The sequence below is a fragment of the Patiria miniata genome, unplaced genomic scaffold, assembly GCF_015706575.1.
Source record: "Patiria miniata isolate m_02_andy unplaced genomic scaffold, ASM1570657v1 HiC_scaffold_13, whole genome shotgun sequence".
Classification (NCBI taxonomy): domain Eukaryota; kingdom Metazoa; phylum Echinodermata; class Asteroidea; order Valvatida; family Asterinidae; genus Patiria; species Patiria miniata.
The window spans coordinates 3509480-3522132 of record NW_024037051.1 but is presented as its reverse complement, the minus strand read 5'-3'; the positions used below and the strand labels follow the sequence as shown (position 1 = coordinate 3522132).

Genomic DNA, 12653 nt, shown 5'->3' with positions numbered 1-12653 from the left:
CTAACACTGGATCATGGGTACTATAATCGGACGTAGGGATCTCAATATGGCGACACAAGTCAACGTTTGCACGACGTTCAAAAAGGACCTTCGTGTTGAAACAAATGGCGCTCGTGACAAAAAGGCAGGCATTCGTGAGAAAATATTGGGAGGGGCAGTGAAGGGAGGGGCAATTGAAGGGTGGTCCGTGGACGGACTCTGCTCCTCCGGAATGTCAAGACTTCGGCAAGCTTGCTTGACATTGGCGAACAAGAACTTGTCAATTTGGTACTCGCTGTCTCGAACGACGATCGAGACCTGAGAGGGATTGATATCCTTGAGCAGGCCCCACACACGCTCTAGAGTGTTAGTCAGCCGCGTCTGGATGCAGGTGCAGTCCAGTGGCTCTGAAGTGTTGCAGACACAGTCAGGCATGGAATACCACAGAGGAATACCACCGTGCACGGCGTTCCCACTGATGGTCGAGCTACAGCCTTTATCCCCAAGGTGCTCCTGCAGAGCCCGGTAGAAATTGAACCCATTTCGCGTCATCCGCATGCACCGCTTCAGGTGCGAGACAGCAAAGTTGGAGGGTATCTTCTGAGAGACACAAGCTGTTGGACTCCCGGAATCCATTGTGATGTAGGTGCCCGTTGCTATTGTAACCCAGATGAAGGTTTCTGGGTGCTCCTCCGCAAGGTCTTTAAGTGGGTTCCAGTTCCACTTAGGTATAAACGGCACCTCATCCCACATGATGTGAATTTGCATCTCTGGATGCATTGACATGATCTTTCGGGTCAGCTCTGACATCTTGGTGGGATCGAGTCGCTGATGGTAAGGGTCGAGCTCAGGGTAGCAGTAGAGGAAGAGACCACCTACCGACATGATCTTCAGAGACGACGACTGGTCGTAGATCAGATTTCTCAGATGAGCTACTAAGTGGCAAGGAGACCGACGCAGCCTTCCCATTGTGCGAGTGTGAGACACACCGGTACATGACACGATGAAAACAGTATTCTTCTTTGGTTCCTCATCGACACAGTCTCCTTCTTGTACCCCTACTATCTTCTCCGCCATTTTTGCTAGGACCAATGACTTGCCCGTGCCGAACTCTCCCATTATTATCTGTCGTTTGGAGCCGACTGCAATTATCTCTTTCTGCTCCGGAGTCAGCAGGATTTTCCCGGTCTTAGCACTTGCCTTCTTTACAGCATCGGGCAGAGTACGGATTCTAACGACGGAGGCTAACCCAACGTACCTGCCGCACAACTCCGTGTACGTCCCCAAAGAGAATCCTGTCGAGTCTTTCTGCTGTTTGATGCGGATGAGGTGTTCAATGATCCAATTATCGAAGACTGAAGCTGACTGCAATATTTCTTTGGTGAGGACACTGCCTCTGTGGGAGTCACAAACACCCATACTCGTCAGGTGACTGCTGGAAAGCTCCGGAAGAGCAACTAACCGTAGGACATGCACCTTGGAGATGGAGTCTCCCATGTCGGCGTTTAACTCTCGGAATGCGCCCTCGTCTTTGATGGCTTGTTCCCAGGCATTCTTCAGCTTACCACGGATTGTCTTCCAGGCGCTGGTTTCTCGCACACTCTTCACCTGAACGAACACCACGACTCCACTCTCGTAGTGGATGACCATGACGTCGTGATCGCCAACCAGTTTCTTCCGTTTCTTGCTCTTGGCGCTTTTCGTCGCTACTCGGAGATAGTCTTGCATCTTGTACTCACTGAGTATCATCATGCCTTCCCCACGACCCGCGCTCCATGCGTGTAACCGCCGAACCACTTTTTCGACAGCGTCCTTCTGAAATCGGTCGATGACCACTTCGGTTGGGGATCGAGCGGCAGAACCCCGTGCTCTTAAACAGTCCCGAGAAGTTAGAATGTCTTCGTTGGTCTCCAGATCCAGATCCCCTTTGTGGTCATAGAAGAATGCAGCTGGCACGCGGTAAGACGTCTTCTGCAAGTCTGGGTAGTGCTGTTGCATGAATGTTTCCGTGGCCGTCTTGAAGGAGATTGCTTCTCCCGTGCTAGGCAGGGTAATAGTTAAGTCTTGAACCTCCAAGGGATCAAGATGGGACACCTTTATCTCCTTTGCATGGCACACTGGACATGGAATGGGCGAGTCTGGTTCGGGTGATGATGCCATCTTCTTCCTACATGATAATCATAAACAATCGTCAGTTGTTCATGTTGATTATTTTATTTAGCAACCCGTCAGCCTGAGGCTGAATATTCAGTACTCGTTTCATTTCGTTTCCATCCCATATACGCGGTGTATTGACAAATTGAAATTTGACCGTAAGCGCAGGGACATGTTAACATACCTTAATCGTCTGATCTGCTGAATACAATCTTAAGATAGAATATGCACCATAGCGCATGGTTGATGTTGTCTATATGGGCATAATGGCAATCGCCTCTGAATATAATATCCCTTCAATCTGCTAAAGTCGAAAGCTTCTAGCTCGCTCGTATGACTAATGTACGGTGGCTCGTATTCGCCAATTCGTTGCGCACCTCTCTTTTTCTTACGGTGTTATGTCGCCGAATACTATTGCGTTATATCGCCGTATTTCATTGATTTATATCACCATAGTATTGCGTTATATCACCGAACTACAATACTATAAAATTCAAATGCAAACATACAACCCAGTGTTATTATAGTCCGGGGGTTGACACGGAAGCGTGCATAAGGGTCCGCACAATTTTTTTTTCATTTTTTTCGTCATTTTAACCTTGTTGATAAATATTCCGAAAGGGTGCCACTTTGGCATCCTTTAGAATTTTTTTAAAATCAATTAATAAGCAAATTAGCTACCGCCATTATCAATGATAATGTGTCTCGTTTATGCATAATATGCAAATTGGTTAATTATCAAAAAAAAATGTATATTTCTTTCTTCGCATGACTTCGTCCAATCGTATCAAACGAGGTGTCTAAACCTATGTTCCTATAAAGGGTCAACGAATTCATTAAAGCCATTACAATGATAATATGTATATGCAAATTAGCCTGCGCCACTTTTAGAAATAATGATAACATCTATTTATTTTCTCCGCAGGAATTTGTCCACTCGTAACAAACGAGGTGTGTAGAGCCATTTATCAAACGATAATGCTCATTTTTAAGCAAATATGCAAATTATCTACCGCCATTAGCGTATACATTTTTCTAAATACATAATGCAGGATATCGTCCTAACTTATTAACCCATTCATCTTTTAGCGTCAATGATATCAATTGTTTCACGGGTTTATTGGGATTTCCCCCAAGCGACACCCCTAATGCTATATGAAAGCACGTATTTTTTTCATTAAAAATAATGAATAGTGAAGATTATTGGTTTTGGGCCAAACTTGATGAATTTCGGTCAGTTTCATTAACACGTACGCACTCGGCATTTGTCCCCTAATTCAGATCAAAATAGGGTTTTGAAGAGCGATTGTTGGTATAAGGCATCAGTTATTGCTGTACATCAACAAATACTCTTCAAAACAAAATTGAATCCGATGAGGAACTGGTAAACATTTTCATTTTTGGGTTGTAATTTGCAGGGAAACCTAAATAAGTTGGAAATGTGTCACATAATATGTAGGGGTAGGGATTGTCCCTATCTCATGTTATTTACATATGCCTCATTTGCATGTGACCCCGACACAGAGTGCAGGGTGTATTTATCCATGGTAAAATATAGTGCCCCAATAATCTTAGAATTAAATTTAAGTTTTATAATCTAATGGATCTTGTTTTTAAGTAATTACTTTTTGATCACTGTTAAAAATGGATAAACGAGTATAGTTTAATGAGGTATAAAGTACTTCATGTAAGTTTTCAAACTGAGCTTTGTAATATTAAGACCCCTTTCAGAAGGCTTTGAATCTTGTTGCTATAGTGCTTAGACTATGTGCACAGACTGCTCGCTTGCCGTGGGTTTGACATGTAGCTGGGACGTGACTGGCTTTTCGGGGAATTTCGGGGAATTTTGGGAATCATAGGAATTTGTGGAATATCTGCTTTGAGGAATTTTAGAAACATTGGAAGTTTAACTTCATGTAATTAAGATTTGGAATAGTTAAGTGAGAAAATTAAGAGTTATTAAAAAGGAGATTGCACTGTCTTGTTTTGGAATTGCATTAACTCAATCTTTTGAAATCTAATTTAATCTTAGTGAATCAGTGTGAGATCCTAAGTTCTGGTTTCTATCTTCCATTTAATTAGTGTTTTGTCTCGGTGCATGATCCAACTTAAGTGTAGGATGGACCTACCTCACACACACACACACACACACACCCAGACTTGTTTCACATACCTAGTGTGGACTTTCCTTTCTTTTCGTGTAGTTAAGGAACACCAGTGGATAAACTCATTTTTCTCAAACTGTGAAAACTCTTACAACCCAATTTTTTTTCAATGATTCCCTTTAGTGTTTCTCTTCATTCTGCTACAGATAAACCTAACCCAAAAATGCCTCTAAACCTGTTTTCCAGAAATGGGGAAACACTGTGTGGACGTGGGCAAGTCCACACTTCGTCGCTGCTACCTACATTATGTGGACGTCTTTTGTTCGGAAGTCCACACTGCGTATGTAAGACAAGCTCACACCCACGTGTGTAAATGCCGGCAATCGTGGACGCCCCATTGTCCCTAATCCTCTTTCCTTTGTTTGTACTCTTTTTAGCGACAGCTCTCATTGGTTTTGTACACGATTTGAGATCGTGGACGTTCGGTCAATCGTGGACGTATTGTTTGCGCCCCAATTCTTTTGTCCTACGTCCACGATTGCCGGTGTTTACACACGCACACACACACACAGTGGCAACACTGCTTAGAAGTGGGATCCTTACATATAATTTATTATTTATTGGACACAATGGTGTTTTGTTGTGTCTGATTTTGTGTTTTGAAAGAGTCATGATTCTATACCAGGCTTAGGAAAGATAATCCCATAATCCTGTTAGAGCCCCTATGAAAACAATTCCCTAAATCATATTTCCACACAAAAAAATCTGTTAAATTGACAATGTTTTCTGAAGATCAGAATTTTAAGAAAAGACCGGATAGAACTACCTTCTGTCCAGCACCCCCCCCCCCAATCAAAACCATGTCAAAATAAGAACAGACAGTTACTTTGAATATGTTTTAAAACAGAAGGACACTTTTCTTGCATTTTTTTTAACGTTCGTACGTAGGTTAACTTGTCTGTACGTGAGAAGAAAAGTCTGTTTTGCAGTGTGGGCTTATAATTGTGTGTCTCCTAATAATAGATCAAGATATTAAGAAACACTGCATTTAAAATAGTTACTACAGCTAATCTGCATACTTTTGTATAAAATATATAACATTTCCAGTAGGCAGCTTCAATTAAATCAGTGAATCTGGAAAAGGGGTCTAATTCTACACCTCATTCGATAGTATTGAGCAAATTCCTGTTGATCTATACAATTTAAGTTATATTTCTCACAATGACGGATACTAATTTGCATATTATGTATAAGATATTCACATTATCATTGTAGAAATGGTTTGAATGAATTCATAAACACATGAGTCTAGACACCTCGTTTGATTTGATCGGACTTTGTCCTGCGGAGATATACATAGAAGTTAATCTGTTATTATTGAGGATGCTAATTTGCATAATTATTATGCATAGAATACACGAATTATCGTTGTAAAATGGCTTTAATAAATTCTTTGACCCCCAAACATGATCAAGACACCATGATTGCTAGGATTGGACGAGATTCTGAATAAAACTTGCATTTAACATAATGTCGGTAGCTTATTCGCATATTAATTAATGTAAACAAAAATGCTGAAGGGTGCCAAGGTGACACTCGTCGGAATACTGATCTATATACAAAGTTCAAATGGCAAGAAAATGCAAACACTTCCGTGGTCAACCCCCCCCCCCCCCGACTAAAACACTGGGTTGTTTGTATTTAAACTTTAGAACTATCGGCCTATATAGTTCGGCGATATAGCACAATAGGACGGCGATATGACGCAATAAAATACGGCGATATAACGCAATAAAATGCGGCGATATAACGCAAGAATTATGGCGATCTAACGCAATAAAATACGGCGAAACAACGCAATAGTACGGGGATATAACGCAATATTAGTAGTACGGCGATATAAGAAAAAGTGAGTACAAGATGCAAGACGTAAGGAAAAGAGAGGTGCGCAACGAATTGGTTAATACGAGCCACCGTATGTTTGCGTGTACAATCCACGCTTGAAAAAAAAAAGCAAAACAAAAACAAAAACAAACAAAAACCAGCATCGCCACATCGATTCCGGAACTTTGGTCTGACCAGAGACCTGCTATTTTTAATTTTTGGCCTAAGCGCCGGGGACATGTTTCTTAACCCTAAAGGGGCCGGGTTATTTTGACCATCTCTCAGCCGGGGGGGGGGCGGATTCCCCCCTAAGATCTCGGCCATCGAGTGACGAAAAAATTTGAAACTCGACACGTGCATAGAGCAACTCTTCCTAAACATACCCAAGAAATTTCATGACTTTAGGTCAAAGGGTTTTGGAATTATGGCTAATTAAATATTCATATGTATAAATTGCAAATCTGCTCTGTGTACACGACGTTTATGAGAAAATTCAGTTATCACGGCGCGTAGCGCCGGAAAATGTTTCGCTACGCGGCAACCCGTGGTTCGATTTTTATGTTTTTGGTATCAAAAGATGCGCAAAGCTCGAGGCTAAAAAGTCATAACAGCTCGGGTCGCGAAAAATTTTTTTTAGAGGCTATCACGGAAAATGTTGGATTCCGCCCCCCCCCCGGCCCCTTTAGGGTTAACATACCTTGTCTGATCTGCTGAATGCAAAGCTGAAGATAGAACATGCTCCATAGCGCCTGGTAGATGTTGTTTAATATGGGCATATATACGCTATAACAATCGCACCTGAATATAATATCCCTTCAATCTGGTAAGGTCGAAAGCTTCTAGCTCGCTCGTATGACTAATGTAAAATATTTCCCCAAAAAATTCTCCAAGAATTGTGATGTGTTGAAATAGCAAAAGGGAATTCCCGTCAGCTTCGTTATTCACACGTCGCATACCCGCGTGATCTTACCAAAGATCTTTGACCTCTGTATTACGCAGCTGCATACATAGTAGTACTTCAAAGGTTTTGTACACGTTTTTCGTCCATACCCATACACTTTTGGCAGTTTCGTAAATCCGATCGATTTTAGACTTGGCACACAGACCACCACCCGAAGAGGTATGCAGAAGATTGTCGTCAAGATGGCGTCATCAAGTCTCAAGTTACATCACATTAAAGGTGCATTTTTCTCCATAGGGTTTGTACTCCATAGGGTTTGTTTCTTCCAACTGTATTTGTACACTTTGGCACTTTGTATTTCTGATTGACTTGAGCCTTGGCAGACAATAAGACACAATGGGCGTCGCGAGGGGGGGGGGGCAAGGGGGGGCACTTGCCCCCCCCCCCTGGAAAAGCAAAAAAAAAAAAAAAAAAAAAACGAAGGAAAAAAAAATGAAAAAAGAAAAGAAAAAGAGGCGCGAAGTCATAGTGGTGTAAATTTAATGGGTGGGGGGGGGGGGCAAAATGTCCCTGCCCCCCCTCTAAAACTGATAAATCGAGAATGTGTTGAGAAATACAGGCATTTTTTGGCAAAATTGTTTTTTGTTGCCCCCCTCTAGAAAAAATCCTGGCGACGCCCATGTAAGACACCCCCCCCCCCAAGATGGTCCCGACGATTTTGGTCACGATGACGTCATCGTGTGTCACGTGACGTCATATTAAAGGTGCATTTTTGGAATCGCTATAACTTTGGAAGTATAAAGTCCAATTGGGTGGAAACTTGGTGTGTACATGGAAAGGGATTGTTCTAGATAAAAATTGAAGTTTCGTCATTATCATTTATTTTATTTTATATCTTCGGACAATAATTAAAAATCTATTTAAAAGAAAACGTAAAATTGTCCCGGTCTAGACAAAAGTTTGTAAAAACTGTCATCAAAGATGTGTCAGACCAAAAGAAAAAAAAGAAAAAAATGTTATACAGTATAAATAATGACTATGATCAATAAAAAAAATCCCATTAAAAATCCCACCCGGAAAAATTATCAACAAACAAGCAAATTATAAACAAACAAACAAACACGCAAAAAGGGCAAGTATAAGCATAACCAAGGAGAAAGAAATACCCAATAAAATACTGGGGGATGTAAAAAAAAAAAAAAAAAAACAGTCAAAGAGCAAAAAAGCCAAAATGCAACTACAGTTTATCATGGGCATAATTTGATGGACAAGTAAAAACAACCCTCGGATAAAAATGCAAAATGCAATTATGACGTCATCACATGACGTGACGTGCAATTAAAGGGGCATTTTTCTATCGCCTATATCTCAAGACCCATAGGTGAAAACTGGTCATCTAGTATGTACCTATAGACCGGGATGTGTTATACGTGAAAATCGAAAAGACGTCGTGATGAAGTCATCACAAATCATGTGACGTCACATTAAAGGGGAATTTTCAAATGCCTTTATCTTCAGACTTTCAGGATGAAAAATGATTACATTTTCTCAGCAACCCAAAGTGTTTTTTGTTCATTATTGTTTTTAGTTGTGTGAAAGAAACAGCTCTAAGCTTTAATCTGATATACCAAAAACATAAAACTCCACCTAGGCCTATCCCTTTTTTTTAAAGGCCAATGTTTTAGGATTGCTTTTTTTTTGGGGGGGGGCGGGGTTCACCCCACATAAGCCCGATTTGATTGTTACTTGGAATGTACCTAAACCGGGATGTGTTGACAGATGAATTTGAAGTGACGACATCATGTCGTAATCACATGTCACAGAGTCATTTCAAACTGTCGAAACAGCTTGTGTTCACGGTCCACAAACACATTTCTAGTTACATTATGTTATTATAACCCTGACATGAGGCCCGTGTTGATGGCAATAAGTGCGTAAATCCCAGGGGGGGGGGTATGAGGAGTACACCCCCACACTTTTTGACGGGAGGGGGGGGCCTTGTGCCCACGCTTGGAATAACTTACCGCAACATCTGAAATCTCCGTATCTAACACGTCTTAGTCACTTCGTCAAACAACTCAAACAGCTCAGTTTAAAAAAAGGGGGAAAAGAAATGAAGAAAGACAGGGGGAAGTCATCTTGCAGTGCTCTCTTGTATTGTATTGTAAAATGTCTGTTTATCATCTGTGTAATTCCTATTTTATTTAAGTTTATTTAAATGAATGTTTTTAACATTCTTACATTGTACTCTTAATATTTTATTTGTATTTTAGTAGTAGTTTTGTGTGAGCTGGGATCGATGGCAGATCAGTGAGTCTTTCTCACTGAATGGATCACCCAGGATAAATAAGAAATAAATACATAACTAAACATTGTTTAAGAATAATCCTTTCAAATTTAAAATATTCCAGGAATTGATATTTTTACCGTAGGCATACGGACCTTATACTTTGAGTGTTGATTCATTTTAGGGAGATAATAATATATATATAATAACGTATAATATCAAGCTTTTTTTATGACGAATCGTTTTTGTTGCGTACAAATGTATCTTCCACGTAACAATTCGCTCTTTTCGCACTCCACCATTGGGCCTGCGGGGCCTCGATCGGGCAACTTTACATGTTAAAAAATAGCCGGTTCGGTGACCTGAGCCCCGACACGGGTGAACCGGCTATAGTCGTTGTGTGAAGTTGCCAGAGATCGAGGCTCGGCATGCCCATGGCCGAAGTGTGAAAAGAGCGAATACTATCTTAAGCAAACAAACCTTTACGTTTAGAGTTCAACCGGCCTATGGACCTGTTATCTGCCTTGAAACAGCTTTTGTCCACGTTGATTGGAGAATAAAGAAATCATCGAAGGAATTATAGGAAGATGTTTAGGTAAGCATAATTCGTTCTTCTCACAACAAAGGAAGTCACGTGGGTCTGTCATCCTGTTTATTTGCGGAAGAGCATCAGGGAAACAGTTTGAAGGGCAAATGACGCTGTTCATTACACTTTTCTTAAAGGGCACAAGAAGTGAATTTTTCAGAGGAATATATTTTGTTTAACTTGCTACTCTTAAATGTTTCAAACTATTTGACTCCCTTTTTAGTTAATTTTATTGAAAAGTGCACTTCTTTAGATATGAAAAGCGTTCCATACTTTTCTGGACAACCGAGGGCGCCGCTGCTGTGAAGTCATTTCAGGAATTAGGCACTGGTCAGTGTAAGGGTTAGTTGTTCAAATTGTGAACCCAAAAATTTGCTAATTTGAAAAAAATTGTGAGAAAGTTTGCTCATTGGTTGACTGCCATATACTGACACAACAAAACACCAAAGAAGAGAAATGTGTTCAGCAAAACGTGCACAATTCCGGCAACTGTGGATGCCGAAAGAGGCGTTACATTAAGGTTTCTGCCTGAAATGACATCACACTGCTGCTCATGAATGTGGAAATTTGCACGAGTGTAAAAAACAAAAATGGCACTAAAATACCCTTTGAAAATGGCACACCGAAAACACAAAGGTGCATTTTCAAGGATTACATTAAAATAAATTATACTGCATGAGCCCTTTAAGAATGTATACCTCCGAACTTCTGTGTACATGTATGGTCTTGCTCTCGAGGACAGACAACAAAAGGAGCACAAAAGGGCCTTTCATCCTCGGACGACGGTGCATATTGTCCTCGAATGCCGGTTTGCTTGCTTAGTCTATGGGAAAGGTTTAGATAAGGGAACAAAGGAAAACACAAGCCGATCCTCGTGTGGGTGACTACAAATTCGTATCCTTGTGGAGACACACACACAATAGGGAACAAAACATTGTAAAGGTCTCCACAGGGCAATTTCTATAGATGAATAGGTCTCCACAAGGTTTTCACGAAAAAGATATATGGGTTTTACTCAAAAACTAGGAATTTCCAAGGTGGGTTGATCAGTCGCAAATGAAAGAGTTTTAGAAAAGGGATGTTAAGTCCAAATTTCAGCCAAGGAAACTAATTCTGGTTAAAATAAGAGCATTTTGAAACTTCACTTTCAAAATTGAACACTTTACTACACGAGAACAAAGGAATGTCTCCACAAGGATACAAATTTGAGAATGTGTGGGTGTGTGTGTGTGTGTACAAAAGTTATATCCGACCGGTACTGGAGTACGCTGTTCCATTATGGCATGCGGGTCTCATTTTGAGACAAAGCAACCAAACTGAGCTGATCCAAAAGCGTGTCTGTAAATGCATTCTCGGCTCACAGTACACGTCCCACCTATCTTCCTTGATGGAACTGGAACTTGAGCCTCTTCATATAAGGCGACAGCAAATCTGCAGAGACTTTGCCCCAAAAGCATGTTCATCCCTGCAGTTCTCTGAGTAGTTCCCTCCCTCCGAGTACAGATCCTCAATGTCTCTCATCAGAACCCAATCTAAATTCAAACCATACAGGTGCAGCGCCAATAGATTTAGGACTAGCCCCCTGCCTTACATGACCGAGTTGCTGAATAAGAAATAGTGCAATTACTGAATCCACCATCGTCAATTGTTTATCATTTGTCTATTGTGCTGTATTTTCATATAACCGTTTTATCTTCATTAAAAAAAATGATTATCCAATGTAAATGTAATTTCTAATTTCCATAAAAGTCAATTTCGAAACTGCAATTCAAAAAATTAATAATAATTAAGAAGCATCGTTCGGTCGATAGTCAAGCTCAATTCCCAAAAGTTTAAGTTCTGCGAGATAAAAATTATGTTATGTAATAGTAAAAGTACCGATATAGTTAGGCTAGAACTTGGTTTCATTTCATGATGTTTAATTCTTTGGATGACAACAACAGTCACTGTGAGTCAAATGGCGGTCGCATGTGCCAAATGTCAGTACAAATAACAGGGCACTTTTATTTTCTGAAACAGTAGCCTAACAACGTCTGATTGAGATTGCTTGAGACTCGTCTTGGAAATATAAAATTTAAATTTGGCGAGAGGATGAGTGAAAATTGTCCTTCCTTCGAACTTTCCAAGTTCTCTGCGTACAGCTCTCCGAGTAATACTGTTGTATTTGTGTTTAGGCATTACGTCGAACCGTTACCGTTGGGAATTTTTGTTTACGCGTTGGGTATGCGATGGTTTCCTGGCGTTCAATGATTTCTTTTAGATAATCAAGTTTGTCTGAAAATCAAACTTAACTCCAAGGTTGAGTGTGTAGATTATTAAAAAGAATGTACCTTGTTGCGTGTGTCGTTTCAATAGGCGTTTTGTTGCTCGCGCGCACAATGCAATCACCAGATCGACACAAATTACATTATCTCCTGCCAACTATGCCCAACTGCACCGACGAATGCAAAGACTTGATGTACTCTACCCTTCAAAAGGCCTGAAGTCACACGTACATTACGGATAACGCTTGATATACGACTGAATACGTGTTTGTTGAGTCAGTTAGTCAAAAGACAGTTAATAGTTTCAAAGACAAAGGAGAAGGAACACTGACAAAGACTTATGCCCTTTTATCACTACTATAGTGGGGCTGTTGAGTGATATTGTGCACTTTGTGACTAAAGCATGAAACTTCGCTCATTGGTTCTTCATGCCATGAAGAAAATGTTCAGGTGTCGAGACATTTCAGATTTGACCGCTGGTGACCTTTGAGAG

The 12653-nt window shown here is 40.7% G+C and overlaps 1 protein-coding gene across 1 annotated transcript; it reads right to left on the bottom strand.

The window, feature by feature from the left end:
• Positions 1–2139, bottom strand: LOC119721510. The gene has a single exon (XM_038191587.1). The coding sequence runs from the start codon at positions 2137–2139 to the stop codon at positions 1–3; it is 2139 nt and encodes a 712-aa protein (XP_038047515.1).
• Between the last annotated feature and the right edge of the window lie 10514 nt (positions 2140–12653).

Bases quoted from the DNA above. Each gene is read 5' to 3' on its own strand.
- LOC119721510 (XM_038191587.1), bottom strand. From the start codon at position 2,139: ATGGCATCATCACCCGAACCAGACTCGCCCATTCCATGTCCAGTGTGC.